The following is a 16,974-nucleotide window of genomic DNA, read 5'->3' on the forward strand; positions in this document are numbered from 1 at the left end:
CCCCACGGTACCTGTGAGGAAACAGCTGAAAGGAGTGGCCAAAACCTCTCTGGGAGTCAATACCACGACCAGGAATAGGATTAGGGTCAGGATTATGCCCCTGCCTAATCTCCAGCTGCTCCACTGTGACCCTCTGGAATGGGCTGGGAATGCCAGGGCTGGGAGAGAAGCAGGCACTTGGATCCTGGAGGAGCAGGTATTAGGAGAAATCACAGAGAACTTGACCTGCCCCACAGGGAATTTTGGTGTTGAAATGATGGTGCAGCTTGGTTTGGGTTTTCCTGACCTGTGTCACTTTTGGATGCCTCTCTCTTCCCAGAGCAGGAAGAAATCTCTTTTCCAGTGCTCTCCCAGAGCTGTCATTCACCCCCAATGCAGCTTTGGGGCAAAAAAGGGGTTTCTCTCATCTGTTTCTCCCCGTCTTATTTTTTTTACAGAGTTCAGAAGCAAATGAGTGATGATGAACGGCTCATTTTAAGCAGAGCAAGCAATTTTCGGGGATTTTTCTCTCTGTCCCCTTTGCCTGCTTTCCCAAACTCAGTTAATGTACCTGCAGGTTGGCTGAGGGACAGTGTGGGAAGCAAGTGCTGCCTCTTCCTCCCTCACTCTGGGTTTTGGGGACTGTCAGACAGAGATTGCTGCTGCAAAGATGTGAGCTGAATGCTTCGGATCTTTCTGGCAAACTCCAGCAGGGCCCCACCTTCCCCTTCCTAAAATTGCTTTGGCTACTTCCAGAGAAATGAAAATAGCTCATCTGACTTTTTCATCAAGGGCTCTCCTGGGAGCTGCAAGTGTGCAGGGCTTGGATGATGTCAGGGAGAAAACTCTTCAGGATTTGTTCATGATTAGTGTACGTGAGAGGGCCGCTGCAGCCTCCTTGTGCTGCTGCATTCTTCTTTTCCTTCATCAATCCCCCAGAAAAAGTTGTTTCTCTCCTGCCTGTGCCTGATAACGGAGGCTGGAAGTGTGGATTGGAGCTCTGCATCCTGCATCCATGGGCTACAGACATTGCTCCCAGAACCCAGGAGGAAAGCAAAGCCATGGATTTGGGGAGGAACACATTGAAAGAGGCTGGATGGGTTTTATTTTGGGATTTCTAGTTTGCTCGGCTGGCCCAGGAGGTGGAAAATTCGATTTTCTGCTTTGACTTTTCCTGAGTGGCTCATCCTCCAAGGAGCTGGGCAGGAGCTGGATGTGGTCCACAAAGGAAAGCCCTGGCAGGACCCTGGGCCATGCAGGCGAGGGAAGGGACAGCATTTGTGTGGCTCAGTCCTCCAGCCTGAACATCAGCCGGGTTTCACCAAGAATCCAAAGAAGTTCTTCTTTCTCACAGTGTTCAGCTCAGGGATTTCAGTGACCCTTCCACACACAAGGGACTGTGGGATGTGCCCTCTGTCCTGCACTGGCTGGAGCTGAGATCCCCCACCCTCAGAGCTCTTTTCCTCGGCCCTGGCAGAGCCCAGCTGCATTAACCTCATCCTCAAGGCTCCTTCCCCTCTCCCTGCTCAGGCTCAGGGGAGGTGATGGGGTTTTGTTCTCATGGATCACCACATACTTCTTGGCTTTTGTGGAGATCACTGGGGACTCCTTTGATGTCCACTCATCCCTTGCAATCCAAGGAAGGTCAGGCACAGAATTGCCTTTGATTTTTAAACCAGAATATGAAGAGCTGGCCTGACTACAGAGTAGGGCAATGTGCATCGTTCAGTGCTGTGGAGCTGCTTCTGCCTGGGAACAGATTGAGGTGTAACCAGCACCATGCTCCACTCTCATTCCAGTCCTTCCCAGGACAGGGGGAATTCACAGGAGCCCGAGTTTCTGCTGCCCACGGTGGAGGTTATTTCCACCACTTAATCCTGCTTTTCCTACAGATACAGCACAAGCTTGGGGAATCAAGGACTCTAGGAGGGAATGTGACTCCAGTTGGCTGGAGCAGCTGGAGCCCAAAGCAATATTTGCTGGAAGAGCCTGGAGGGAGCACAGGAGAGAAACTTTGGGACAAACAAGAAAGGCAAAGTGGTGAAGGAGGTTATTCATCCCACTTCTGAATGAAGTCGTGCTTCAGTACACTCCTCGCTCCCTAGGTGGTGGCCAGAGCACGCTGGCTGCTCCGAAAGGGCTCAGCAGGAACCCTGATGGACGCAGATGACTTGGACAAGGGTGAGGATGAAACACAGTCTGCTTGCCCAGAAATAGATTTGAGGGGGTTGTTTATGTTTTGTTCTGAAACCGCTTTGCACTCCAGCCCGGAATAACTCTTTTCTCCCACATTTCTCCTGCTTGGCTGGCTCAGATTTTCAGCCACCAGCTGTTTGCTAAGCTGTTTGCTAGGATTGTGCCTTCTCCTTGCTCCCTCCCTTCCAAATTCTTCAGAACATTATTTTCTTGAAGCTTTTCTCAGTAAGAATTTAATCAAACAAAACAAAACCACAGCAACCCGCCACTTCTTGGACAGTGTTTGATGTGTAAATATGTAAAGAAGGAGTGTTTTGAAAATGCAATCAGCTACCTCCTGGGGACTTGAGTCCTACAATGAGCCAAGGTGACTCCATGTGGAGATATGTGCTCCTGCAGGATTAAATTCCAGCTGCAGTGGGAGCAGGGGTGACCAGAGGCACAGCTAAGCCACTTCTTACAGAGGCATTTTTGGAATAGCAGCACGATTCTCCTCCAGGCCAGGCAGCTCCTTGCTGGACCTTGTTCTCCCAGTTCCCACCCTGCAGCTCTGGAGTTATTTGCCCATCTTGCTCCTTCTCCACTTGATCCCTCTGCAGGTACTCCTCAGTTTTGTGGCCAAATCAAACTTTGGGGGAAATAGCTCCTAATGTTTTACTCCTTCCCATGGAGTGGCACACCCTGTGCATGCAGTGGGGCAGAACTCTGGGATCGCTCCCAGTTAAACACCCAGGAGAGGAGTCCAAGGAAACCTGGAGCAGTGCAGCTCAGGAGAGACACTGCCCACAGGGCTCAGGCAGGGGAGTTCTGATCTTGTTCTCATCCTGCTTAAAGGGTTCTCCTCTGCCACCATTATTAGTGAGTAAAACACTGCCAAAATTAGCACAGTGCAATTTGAGGGTCGAGCCCTGCTGCTGTTTATACTTTGTTTGTGAAAAACAACTCACAACAATATTAACTTCAAACTTCCTCTCCACCCAGCCCAAATATGCAGCTGATGGCTCCGTCACAGCACGCTGAGTGCCAGCTGAGTACCTGTGGCACATTAATGATGGATTGTTGTGAAGAGACTCTCAGAAGAGGGGGCTGTGTGATTACTGATCATTTCTGCACTGCAGTGTCCCCTTGCAGCAACAGAAAACATTCAAATGACATTTATCTCCTCACGCCAAAGGCTGCTTATGTAATTTCCCCTCTTCTCTTTAGCACTGTGGATCAGAACTCACTCCCTTCCGCAGATGCACCTCTGAAATAAAAGGCTGGCCCTGGATTTGGGGAGCAGTGCTGTTATTCACACAGAAATTGCTCCTCACTCTCAGGTACGTGGTTATTACTCAGCAGGAGGTTTATCAGGTGCTGAACTGCTGCAGGCTCCACCTTTTAGCCACGACACAAAACTGATACTCCAACCACTGTGTCCACTGGAAGCCCAAGAGGATTTTTCCATCAACTCCACTAATCCCTGCGTACAAATCCCAGCTTCAGTAATTGCAGGCTGCCTATGGTTCTGAGCAGAGGCATTAATCACACCTCCAGCTCAGAGGTGGGTTCTTTCAGGTAATCCCTGCAGAAAGGGGCTACAAAGTGTGTTTTGGTCTCCTTCTCTTGTCTCAGAGTCTGCTGAAACTCCAAGCAATTGAAGCTATTCAGGTGTGATACCCAGATATCAGTCATGATGGCTGCAGATAAGTGCCAGGTTATTTGTGGAGGGTTAAGGGCAAAATTCCAATCTGCTTTCAGTTTGGAGCTTCAGAGTGCACTTGAAATGAAAGCAAAGGATGCCCAGGTCTGAAAAAGCAGCTCCTGAAAAAGCTGTCCCTGCCCTGTGATGGGAAGCACAAGAGAAAGGGCAGTTTGGAGAAGCTTCAAGAGCCCAATTTGTCCTTTTTGGGCTCTACCCACATGAATCTCAGTGAAACGAGTCTCTCCTGGGCTGAGTGCTTGGCACAGAGCACATTGGGGTGGTGCTGCAGGGAAGAGCCTGGCAGGGGTGGCAGAATTCCCCGGGTGCTGTGTGCCAGTCCTGCTGCAGCCCAGCAAACCCTCACTGCCTGCAGCCTCCAGCTTCCCCCCATGGCACCCTGGGCAGGGGTTTCCCTGGCCTGCACTCATTCCCTGACTTGCTGTCACCAGAACAGGGGCACTTGCTGCGTGCTTTTCCTGTGCTTCACCACAGGACAGTTGGGAACACTCCTGCAGCTGCTGGACTTTGAGAAATGGGGGGGTTTGCAATTAAATAGTTAATAATTGCTGATGAAGCCTTTGCTCGGCTGACCCCTGGAAAGGCTGAGGATGAGCAGCACCGTGTGAGAGATGGGATGCCCCAAGCTTGGACGCACCATGGACATGAAAAGCTTGTGCTGGGCTGGTTTAGTCCTGAAATAGCATCTTGCTGATAGAAAAAGGCTCTGTTTGTTTTCGATTGCCTATTTGGGGAACGGCGGCTCCTCAAGGAAACGCTCCCTTGTGCACGCAAACACCAATATTTACCTTGACAAGATAGTTTATTATCATTCTTAATTCTCTCTTCCTTTCAACGTTTCCGTTCTCTGAAGAGGCAAAACCATTGTGTGGAAAAACAATCTCAAGTGGACAAATTATGCAGCTTAACACGTTTCTCCTGCTCAGCTGAGCTGCAGGACCTGACCATGAGCATGTTCTTGGCTCCCTCCTCTCCTAAATCACACATTAGTTTATGTCCTATTTCAGGTTTTTTAAGCTACCGTGTCTTATTTACCATTTTTGATAGGCCACCTATGCCTAAGTGACGAGTTCTCCATTTTTTAGGCATTATTCCTTTCTGAAGGGTGAAATGAGAAAAACACAATGGCTGGAAGTGACATGGGGCAATGATACGTAAATATATAAAAATTGGGCAATTGAGAATATTTTTAGGTGTAAAGAGGGTAAGGAGAGATGAATTCACCACAGAAAAGAGAGCAAACCTGTCTCAATAACTACAGACTGCCCAAGTGGAAAATACAAAGGGAAAGCAGAGCTAACTTTTGCTGAACTCCTACTTGGCCTCATAATTCAATCTCTGTTGCCAAATTCAATGGATTGAAACAGGCAGTGGATGTGCAAAGAGACAATGTGGCTCTGTCCTGCATTAGCCCAGCAAGGGAGGTTGATAAATGGCATTCCAACATCTATTTTCCCTCTATGGCAAGTGAACCCTCTTCAGTGCGCACCGCAGTTTTCTCCAAATTCCCCTGAAAATGAACCTGTCCCTCAAATGCTGCCAGCAGAGAAGTGAGAGAACAGCAACTACAGATTTGGAAGGTGGATCTGGAGCAGGATGATGGACAGACATAAAAGCCAGGGCAGCTTCTCCAGTTCCTTCTGTCAGCCCCACTGGGACCCTTCCTGTCCCAGCAGATGTTCTCCAGTGCTTTGCCCAAGCTTTATCCCAAGGGATGAAACTTCCAGCCCTTCTCTTGGGAAACTCTGCCCCTGGTTCTAAAGACCTCTCCACTCGATATCCTCCTAAACTCCTATAAAAATGTGAAGTTTGTGCCCTTTCCAGGCATTTCCACCTCTCTGTGTGGAGCCACTGTCCCAGCACTTGGTGCAGTGTCCCAGGGGAAGGGACTTTAATGACCCAGCGTCACACTGACTCCTCAGAGCAGCTGAAATGAGGGGTTCAGTGGTTCCTGAGGGAGGTGGTGATCTCTGTGCAGTGCTGCCTCAGCTCTTATCAGCTCAACACCAGGAAATGTCACCCATTCCTGCTGCCTGGCACAATAGGATCACACAAAATAGGATAAATAACCCAGTCCTTACCTGTCACCACCAGCTGCATGGTGAGGTTCTTGTAGAGGCCATATTTGGGGTTGCTCAGGACGATGGTGTAGTTCCCAGCGTGTCTTGGCCTCACATCTCGTATTCCCAGTCTGTATTTCAGTGGATCTGGCTCGTAGCAGGTGTGGTTGTCCTTGATCAGTTTGCCGTCCTTGTACCTGTTTGGGAAGTTCCATCAAGGCTCATCATGTTCCTGTCATCCCTCAGAAACCCTGTCACCCACTTGAGGGGGGATAAAGGGTCATCCCAGCAAGGGAAATGCAGGTCTAGAATCACTGCTTGGGTTGGATATTTATTCCTGTTATCCATCCACACCACAACTGATTCACATCTGCAGTGCTGTGGGATGGATTCATTCCACACAGGAAAGGTGTTTTATTGGGTCTGAGTGAACAGAGCCTCTCACAGGCTCAACTGTGATCTAAATGCCCCCAGATGAAGCTGGATGGGCAACACGAAGTGTGGAAAACATGGATTAGCAAAATGTGTGTCCTCAGTTTTAAAGGAAGAGATTAATTCAGCAGAATTGTCTCTCAGGATGTCTGTGCGAGTCTTTCCGGAAAAGTTAAACTGTGACCTGGACAAGGTTGGTCCATAGGGAGGCCAGTGAGGAATTCCCAGCCTGGAATATTCCCTCAGGGCAGGAGAGCAGCATCTGCACGAGAGGCTCCTCTCCACTGCTAACCCCACACGAAGGTTTATGGTTAGGAACTAGGCCAGCCTTTGCCACACACAGAGCTTTAGGCTTGGTGGAAGGATACTGGGCATCTCCCACTGCCTGAGGATGCTGGAAACTTCCTTTGCAGTCATAAAAACAACCATCCTGAGAGACCTCCAACATCAACAGCTGGGGCTCTGAGGGAAGGCAGCTCTGGTGGTCCCAGGCAGCCACCAAAGAGCTCCATGCTGAGCCCAGGAACAAAGGCTTGGCAGGGAGAAGGGGTTGGTCCCCACTTCAGCTCCCAAAACATCCCCATCCCTAAATAACAGCAGCAATTAAAAAGACCTCCTGGCACTGACTCCACTGAAATTAGAGGATTTCATGTTATTTCACTGCTAATAAAATGCAGCAAGACCAGCCCTGAGCAAGCCTTTGCTGCCTGCCAGTCTCTCAGCTGGCCAAGGACAGGTGCTCCAGGGAAATGCCACCTTCTCTGCCAGGACAGGCACCCGCTGGATTTGATGCAGGTAAAGATGTAAAAGGCACTGGATGGGATTGTTAAAAATGGAGCAGGAGAGAGGCCAAGTGATGAAAGGGTAAAGAGAGACTCAAATGGAGCTGCTGTTTAGCAAATCCACTGCAATCCTGGTGGAGCCTTTAGTTTGCTCAGGAGGATTCACTGCACTGTCTGCAAGGATCTGCTGGCACAGGATTGGAGGACATTGTTTAAAAGTTCTGGAGAGAAACAATTTCTTCTGTTAAAAATCTGTCCTTTTTCTCTTATCCCCTGCCCCCTCCCAGACTGACCGGCACTGCTGGGGGTGAACAGGCACCCCTTCCCCGAGAGCTTTCTCCTTGGATCTCCCAAACAATTCTGTGCCCAGGGAAAGTGAAACACACATTTTTCCTGGAGGGACCTCTCTTGCATGGCTAAGAGAGGAAAATAGCCTGGGAATGAGGGCTGGCTTGCCCAGCCTGCCAGAGCTCAGGCAGCCCAGAGCAGAGGCACAGCTCGGGGCATTCCCAGCTCCCATCTCTGGTCTGTATGGCCAGGAACAGGGGTGATCTATTCCAGACAGGATCCCTAAAGGAGGCCAGGCGTTCCTGATGTTGATGGGGTACTCACCAGGTGACAGTCGGCCGAGGAAAGGCGTCCACCTTGGCAGCCAGCTTCAGGGACTTGTGTCCTGAGGTAATCTCATAGTAAGGCCCTTTCTTGTGTGAGACCGTGATGTAGGGTTTTTCTGGGAAGAGAAATGAGCAGGGACATTTGGAATGGCAGCTCTGCCACAGGACAGAGCTCACACCTGTGAATTACTCTGTTCCCACACGAGATTTTTTCCAGTACAGACCTGCAGAGCTGCAGAGAACCGAATGGATCCCGCTGTTCCCTCAGATCCCCCGTGCAGCCCAGCCTCAGCCAGGAGGGGCTGTTCCCACATGAAGGAATTCATGTGGAAAGCAGAGGATATGCACCAGCATTGCCCCTGGATTGCTGTGGAGAATGCCTGGGGCATCTCTTGTCCATGTGGAGCCAGCAGGATGGATTTTCCAGGGCCTCAGCAACCACAGTCAATGCCAGCTTTTTCAAACAGCTCAGCTCCCTCAGACATCCCAGAATCCCAGAACAGTTTGGGCAGGAAGGGACCTTAAAGCCCATCCAGTGCCACCCCTGCCCTGGGCAGGGACACCTCCCACTGTCCCAGGCTGCTCCCAGCCCCAATGTCCAGCCTGGCCTTGGGCACTGCCAGGGATCCAGGGGCAGCCCCAGCTGCTCTGGGAAAATCATTCCAGCCCCTCCCCACCCTCACAAGGAGGCACTCCTTCCCAATATCCCATCTAAATGTACCTCTTGAACTTGTTGGAAGACACGGGAGCTGACTCTCATTGACTAATTAGAGGCTATCGATAATTAATAGATGTTTTAACTGGTTGAATTTCTCCCTAATGCCATTTCAATTCCTTTAAGCCAAACACTCCTGGTCCCTGGTCCATCGTGGCGTGGCTGCAGCACTCACCATACACGGTGACAGTGACATTGGCCTCCAGCCTGGTGGCATTGAATGTCCTGCAGATGTACAGGCCCCCATCTTCCATGGTGACATTTTCAATTGTCAGGCTGCTGCCGACTTTGTACACTACATCACTCTGGTCCATCGCTCTTCTGGGGTGAGGGTGCTGGGAGTCACAAAAAACAGGGTTAGAAAGCAGCAGAAAGTGGATTTTCGTGTTCACCCATTCAAAGGCTGCCAGGAAAGAAAAAGCAGCGATTCATCTCAAAATGATCACATCTCTCCATCACTGAAATAAATCATATAAAAGGCAAATCAGCAGGAAGAGCTCTTGTGTGAAGTTTCATTACCAACTCTAATAAGAGAGAGAAACAGAGTGGAAATGCAGCACTTTGTACTGAAATCTGGGCAGGCAGGTAAATAAGGGGATGCATCCCAGCCCTTCTCCAGGAGCAAATCCCAAGGGTCTCAGGGCAAAACTGCTGCAGGGTCAGAGCTGTGCTCTGAGGTTTTGGTTTTGAGGGTTTTTTAATTGATTTTGGTCATAGTCAGTAATTTTTCTGCATTAAAAACCTCCTGCTTTCTAAAAGAAATATATTATGACAGAAATATAATCTATTATGACAGCCCAGTGCCAATGCAAATTCCTGGAGAATTTTAGACAGCATGATTGCTTTTGATAGGATTTTTCCTCCTGGAGATTTGGCCAAGAAGTTTTACATTTATAATGTTAGAAATATAAGGAGAGTTCATAGGAAAACAACTCTTTTCCACCATATGGGCTTCAAGAAACCAAATTCAGTAACACTGTACTGCTTGCACCTCTGTAAATTCTGTGATATGTTTTCTGTAGTTTCCTCACCAAAACAAACTCGGACATTCTTTATTTTAAGGAAACAAATCAAAATTAAACAGATTTTAGGGATCACATTTTACACCTTCCCAAGAGGCTTAGATGCTTCTTTGCAATGTGTATTTTGCTGAACTAAAAAGAAAAAACTCCAATTTTTTAATTCTCAGACCAATTAGTAGAATCTCCGATAAATTAACTGATTTGGGAAATGATCCCCTTCTGTTTTGTTTTTTTTTTTTAGAAGTGACAGGGTTTGGAACCTTAAATGTTCAGTCTCTGACTTATTTCTACTTCAGATTTGGCAGTTTTGTGTTGTATCCACAGAAAGCTCAAGACCCCACACTCAGAATTTAGATTTCATTCTTTGCAGATGATTTCCACAGGTTCAGTTGTGTTTTCCTTTGCATTTTCCTACTTCATAAATACCAAAATAGATGGGGAGATTGACAAGTTACAACCTGCACTTGAGATTTGTCCCTATGAGACAGCCAGGACAGAAGGAATGAGGGAGTTTTTCTTCCCAAAAAGAAGGAAACATTCCTGGCTTTTCTTGACAAGGGTTTATTTAGCCTGAGGTTTGCAGTTTAATCTGCAGGTTCAAGAAGGGCAGAGAAGTTTTGGATTCATCCAAACACAAAATTCAATCAATTATAGGCTTACAAATGGTTGGGTAATTTCAGAATAAATAATAATTAGGTTTTCTCAGCCCTGTGGGTTTTGGGAAGGGGGGAATACAGGAATTCCATCCACTCACTCTGCCACGGGGACACGTCCAGATGAACTCGATGCGCCCGTTGATGAAGGTCTCTGCTTTGCACTCCAGATGCAGAGTTTCTCCAACCAGCAGCTTTTTGGGGGTTGCCCTCAGAGCCAGGTTCTGTATTCTGCCCTCTGCAATGGAAGAGGCGGAGCTGTGACAGCAGCACTCCTTGCACCAGCCCCGTGCAGGGTGGGATCCATCAGCTCATCCCTGATCCCACGGACACAGTCAGTCAGGAACGGCTGCTCTTCCATGTGCCGTGGCTCCAGCCTTCTCATCAGCTCCACGGAACAGAGTTTCCAAAGATCACTCATCCTTTCGAGGGCCTCAACATGAGAGGATCCCCTTTTGTTGGACATCAGACATGTTTCTCCTGCCCTCTCCTGCCCAGCTCCCTTTCCTTCCTGAATGGGAACCCCAAATCCCTGAATGGGATCCCCAAGCCCCTGAATGGAATCCCCAGATCTTGCTCTTGCACAGTTATCAATGCCTTAAATACATCAGCTCTGAACTTCCATCAGTGTTTTTTGTGCCCAGTACCAAAACCACCCCAGACCACTGACAGTAACCCAAGAGAGAAAAGGATTTCCTGGGTCCTTCTGAGCTGCAGAGCGATGGCCTAAGAGGTTTTGTAGGTCTGCATTCCTGATTTTAGTAAAAAATTACTCCGAAAGGGAAGAAAAAGGAGAAAGAGAGGGATTTACAGGACTTCTAGTTGGCTGCCACACAAATTTACAAGGCTGTTGTTCAAAGCTGAGTGCTGATTGTATAGAAGGATGCCACGAGCTAATGGGAATGAACTCCCAGTAAACAGAAGATAAATGAGGAGATAAAGAACATACATGGAAAACGAAAGAAAAATAAATTCTAATTGGTTTCATATAAATGCCCAGCACTCAAAAATTTAATGTTTAGTTGCTTCACATTCAGATTTTAATTATGAGCTGAAGCTCAGCTGTAAATCCAAGGGAAATGGTGTAGTAAATCACCAAGAGAAAATCTATGAAAAAGCAAAGATGTGAATTAGCGGTGTAGTGAGATTTTTATATGATGATCACACGTGGTTAATGACCAGAAGCAAAAAGAAAGCTGCTGTTTGGTTTATCCTGAACCAGCAGTTGTTTTAATGTAAATACAGCTCAATCCAAGCAAACAAAGCCTTGGTGGGGTTTGAATAAAACCCTCCTGTTTTGTACCACCTCAGCACTTGGTCATTTTTCAAAACCAGGAGTGGCTCCAATCCAAGTTCTATTGAATAGAGAAAAAAAGGAAGAATGAGTTTACTTTTAGCGTGCCAGCTCGGGCTTGCTGCAGATGCAGACCAGTGAGATCTATCAAATATAATTGAGGCTAACCAAGGAGTACCAGGCAGGAGCTGCCTGTGAAACAGAGGCTCTGTGGTGGTCCCTGGGCACTCACCCAGTCTCTGGGCCAGGTAGTAGGAGTTGAAGACGCTGCCGTTGACGTGGGCCGAGCAGGTGAGGATCCCAGAGTACACAAAGGAGTGGGAGGGGATGACAAAGCCTCTCCTGGGGTCCCACACCATCCTCTTGAAGCTGATCTCTACAGAAGAAGGGTACTGCAAGGGAACAGACAAGGAGTGAGAATTCCCATTCCCCTCAGAGCCAGGGCTTCTTGTAAATGCTTTTGAAAGAATCAAGCTGTGGCATCTGTGTTTAGAAGCATGAGGAAAAATAAGGCAAATTGCAGAAAGAGGTCTGAGACCTGAGGCTTCATCATGCTTTAGCACTCATGAAGGTCAAAGCTGGAAGTGGCAAATGCACACTGAACCAGATCAGTGACTAAACAGATCTGACAAGACTGAGAAAGCTTTTTTTGCCCCAAATTAAAATCACATTAAGCAAAATTAAAAGTCTGAGTTGTGTGTCTTACCGTGAATTTCTTAATAACAAAGATGATAAATTGAGGTGGCTGGGATCTGCTTGGTATTAGTGAGAGGTACCTTTCTCTGTGCATGTTTAAAGAGAGTGCAACGATTTTAAAGTATAATGGTAACATAAGGAACTTAATTTACGGTGGCAAAGAGTCCATTTTCCACAAGAATAATAAAACGTGATAAAGCTGAACTTCAGGGTTTGGCAGCTCTGCTCCCCAATGGCTGGGGGAGGGGGGAAGAAAAAATAACCCTGCTCAGGAGGCCCTTTTCAACACCACACACAGATTAAATGTCTTCATAAAATATTCACAAATATCTATTTAAACAATCAAACAAGAAAGCGTCAATGCTGCTCGAAGGAAATCACAGTGGCTTTCCTCCCTTTGAAGCGCGTTGTCTCCTGGAGATTGAATTTGGAAGGAGAGGATGTTCTAAATTTGTCCGACGGCCTCGCTCACCTCTCCTCCCCCGTGCTCACCTCCGCCCCTCTCCCACCCCGCTTCCTCCCGGCACGGGAAGCCGCCACCTTGGCGCTGTGGAATTCCCAGCCAGGGCCAAGCCAGCGGTGCCATCCGCGGCTGGATCCTGCAGCTTCCCGAGGCGCGAGGTCCCAGCGGCTCCCGGCCCTGAGCGCTCCTTTGGGAGCTGTGCCCAACCTCTGCCTCCCTGCCCTGTGCTCCAGCTGCTCGGATGGGGAAATCTTCTGGGAGTGACTTTTTGTGGGAGAGAATTAGTGGGAGATTTCATTCCAGCAGCGAGGCTGCAGTTTGTGTTTGGAGAAATGACCGGGAATTTAGCTGGGAAGAAGGAAGAGCAGGGCTGCCCATCAATAAGGGAATAAACGTGGAGATGGGAATTCCAAGGCCAGCCTGAGGCTCACGTGATGGTTGCCAGGGTCAGCAGCACTGCTCCAGCCATGAATTTGGTGGAAGCAGGCTCAAATCAGATGGGGATGTTTCATTTTTATAGCCAAGGAGGGAAAGTGAGAACTTGTTCCCCCCTTTAATCCCTGCTGACAAGATCTAAAAACAGAGATCTCCAAAGCCATAAGGGCCCTGCTGTCCCCCTGCACCTCTACCGGGAATGTGCCAGGGGTCCCAGCAGGAGCTGGAGCACTGTCCCAGGCCCTGTCATTCCCTGTGCTGCCTCCCAGGGGAAGGGGACATCCAAGGCATGGAACTGCCACGAGGAGCAGAGGTGCTCAGACCCCTCTCTGCCATGTCCAGGGCAGCCTCATCCCTCACAGCCCCTCCAGAACAGGCTGAAAGAGGGGCACAGGATGAGCTCCCGTCCCTATTAGGATTTCCCGAGCTGTCAGCCTGGCAGGGGAATGGAAAGGCACAGAATTCCTGATGTAAAATGCAGGACTGGAGCCAGGAGACCTCTGTCCTGTTGTTCACTCCGTGACAGGCTACTCTGGAGAGCAGTTCTGAAGCCCTTTAAATGAGTGAATCCATTGACTGATCAGGGCCCAGACCTTAAATTTCCATTTTTATTATCCCAAACAGCCTTGGCCTGCACAGACCGTGCTGTAACCTTGACATTCAGGTGTGACTGCTGCCAAAGGGATGGATGCTGGATCTGTCTATTCCCAGGGCTGAAACTTGGTTTGAATTGATGAAATGAAGCAAAAATGGGCAACTGTTCTGAGGAGGTTCAAGGTATAAAGGAGAGAAGCTTTCAGAGGGCCAGGTGTTACACAAAGAATTTTGAAGGAAAATAGTGCTTTGTCATCTACCGCTGCCAATTGATGGAGGAACATCAAGCCACAACACGAGAAAAATATGTGATAAACTCAGCCTAACCCCCAAAAATCTTTGTACCCAGTTCAACAGTAACACACTGCAAGAACAGGTTCATGTTTCTGGATTTTCAGTGTCTTTGCTATTTTTTATTGGATTTACCCAGGTTTATACATCTTAATCCATGTTTTTCCCCACTGCGTTGGCAGCCCAGACCTTGAACCGAGTTTCTCTGAAGCCACGTCTTACCTGGGTGAGCTTGGGTCTGATGTCTGGAGAGGTGACCCGGCAGGGGACAACCACTGTTTTCTTCTCATCTACAATGTAGATGATTTCAGGGTGCTCCGAGTGCATCTCCACAAATGGATTCCTGTAATCTGCAGGGAAAAGAACGTGGATTTGGAAGGGCACTGCAGAGTGAGCACTGAGCTCCCTTGGAGTCAGGACATCCAGTGACCTCCTGCTTGTGTGCAAGTACCACTGTCGCACAGGGATTAGGGCCAGTGACCAATTCCTTGGATTGAGCCCCACGCTCATCCAGAAATTGCCCAGAATGGCACATTTGTGTGCAGACACGTGAAAAACTTCATGGATTACCAACTCAAGATGCCAAGATACACCTGGGCCTTGGGAGCCTTCCTGTCCTTCATCTGGGGATATCAATGTGCATTTCTTGACTGATGACCACAGCCTTTGCTTAAGGAATGCCATGGAAATACCCAAGTGCTGTCACCTGGAATTAACCTCAGAGAATCAGCTCAGTGCAGAGCTGGAGCTCCTTTTCTCCACAGCCCACCCCAGCTTCAGCCCCAAACACACCAAGGCACAGATGGACACAGCAGAGTGGCCCTGCTGCCTTTTGTGGGGTTTGAAGCTTCATTTTAGCTCTAAAACTGGAAACTTTTTCCTTAGCAGATAAAATGTACCATGGGCTCCATCGGGGGAGAGCAGATGTTGGTTGGGGCTGTGTGTGTGTCAGAAAGGCCACGTGTGAGGGGGATGATGGTGTTTTACAAAGGCATTCGGGGCATTGTGCAAGGACCAGAGATGTGGGATTCGTGTGGGGAGCTGGGATGAGGGGCTGAGCAGGAGCACTGAACGTGAGGCAGATAAAAACCCCAAATCTGGATGACTCCTCTAATTTCTAGCACTGTCTTTCCATGCTGGCTTTTCCTCCACACCAGCGGTTTATTCTGGCTGTGCTTTGGAGCAAGGGCATTGCAGGAAACGTTATGTGAGAGAGATTAATTAGAATTAAAACATTGGGTCTCTAATCTCCCCACATTTAGGAAGTTTCAGATACACATCTGAACTTTCTGGTCAGGCAGGCCCTGGTTCTAATCAAGCCTTGAGCTGAGAAACCTGATCTTTGAACCACAACTTTGTAGCTTGGTCCAAGCCCCAAAACAAATAGGAAATACTTATACTCCGTCCAGCGTGTCGTGCACTTTCCCAAAAATGCTAAATTCTCCTGTTGAGTCACATTATGAAAATGTGTTTAGTGTTTGTCCCTGAGCTGCTTAATCCCTCTGCAGTCTTGCTCTCCAGCTGAACCACGCTGGGAGGTATCAAATGTAACAATATTTTTGTTTTTATTCTACTTTAAAAAAAGACACTGGATAATTAAAAGAAGATCCTTGGGTTATTTGTGATAGGAAAAAGCAGAGAAAATAGATTTCTGTGTATTTGCAACAAAGGGCAAAAATGTGTCAGGGGAAATGTAATCACAATTATTTCTTGTCCTGTGGAGAAAAGGAGAGAACAAGGAATGTGCCACATGAGGGGGGATGGACAAAGGTATAGGCTGGATGGAAAAGAGTATAGGCCAAGAAGAAATTTGCTGGGAAAAAATCTTCCTGATACCAAACTATTCACAATTCAGGAGCAAATTTTGACTGAAAAGATGGAAGCACTGAATTTAAAACTATTTCTGCCAGTATTTTTAGAAAGAATTTCAGAATAGCACTGTTTGTTTAAGGAGTAACGTAAATCAAAAGAAGGCAGCTAAGAAAATAGGAAGTAATCCTAAAATGCAGGAAAATATTGAACTGTGCAATGATTGATTCATCTTAGTCAAAACAGAGTAAAATGTCTCAAAAATATTTCCTGTTCAGGGAAATAATTTTTAAACCCCATTCTCTCCTGAACTCCAAGACCCATCTCTACCAAATTTTCAGATTCACAAGAGACCTGAAATGAATCTACCTTTTTCCAGCTGCAAACAGGACAGATGTGGTGCTACTGAGTCACCTAAGGGGAAGCAGGGATTTACAGGGTGTGTGACAGAAGCTGTATTTCAGTCCTAATTGATTTTTAATAGCAGCCTGCTCCTCAGCTGCCATGTGTCCAACCAGGGGCTGCAGATAAACTATCCCAGATAAGCTACAATCTGAATTGGAAGCCAAAAGAGATAAATCTGGCCTTCTACCATCACTATTTGAAATCTCCATGGTATCTTAAAATCACCGTGCACTTAACAGCAGCAAGGGGCAGTTTCTGGGTGATAAAGCTTGGGAAAAGGAAAGGATGGCTTCAGCTCCATTGATTGTTAATCACTCGTGGGTGTTGGGTCTCCTGGGCATCATTCTCACTGTGTTATGAAAAAAAAGAGAAAAAGGTTTTCTATTTTATGGGTTCTCCTCTTTGCTAAGCCTGTGGGGTGTCCTAGAGCAGATGGCTGTGATTTGTGTTATCTCTGGGCTTTGTGTTATCTCAGTGATCTGTGTTATCTCACTGCTCTGTCCAGTTTATACCCAAGGGGGATATCTGGGGGTGAGATACCTGGGGGTGGGATACCTGGGGGTGGGATGCCTGGGGGTGGATACCTGGGGGTGGGATACCTGGGGGTGGATACCTGGGGGTGGGATGCCTGGGGGTGGATACCTGGGGGCGGATACCTGTGGGAGCCACTGGGATTCCACTGGGATTGGCCCAGTTGGTCAGAGCAGGGTGCTAATAAAGCCAAGGTTGTGGTATTGATCCCAGTATGGGCCATTCACTTAAGAGCTGGACTCGATGATCCTTGGGGGTCCCTTCCAACCAGGAATATTCTGTGATTTTAGCTCCTGGTGTG

At 48.0% G+C, this 16,974-nt stretch overlaps 1 protein-coding gene across 2 annotated transcripts in view; it reads right to left on the bottom strand.

The window, feature by feature from the left end:
* LOC121670076 (vascular endothelial growth factor receptor kdr-like) overlaps nt 1-16,974 on the bottom strand; it is a 120,762-nt gene that overhangs the window by 59,363 nt on the left and 44,425 nt on the right. For both annotated transcript variants that reach the window (XM_042039827.1, XM_042039826.1), the window contains exons 4-9: nt 14,151-14,278; nt 11,682-11,841; nt 10,257-10,393; nt 8,656-8,815; nt 7,764-7,881; nt 5,959-6,134 (exon numbers count right to left, since the gene is read on the bottom strand). In XM_042039827.1, coding sequence (XP_041895761.1) covers nt 5,959-6,134; nt 7,764-7,881; nt 8,656-8,815; nt 10,257-10,393; nt 11,682-11,841; nt 14,151-14,278 — 879 coding nt within the window. The remainder of the gene's footprint in view (nt 1-5,958; nt 6,135-7,763; nt 7,882-8,655; nt 8,816-10,256; nt 10,394-11,681; nt 11,842-14,150; nt 14,279-16,974) is intronic.

This window comes from Corvus kubaryi, unplaced genomic scaffold (genome assembly GCF_017639235.1).
Source record: "Corvus kubaryi isolate FWS band 111438036 unplaced genomic scaffold, C.kubaryi_AGA036_p1.0 37395, whole genome shotgun sequence".
Taxonomy (NCBI): domain Eukaryota; kingdom Metazoa; phylum Chordata; class Aves; order Passeriformes; family Corvidae; genus Corvus; species Corvus kubaryi.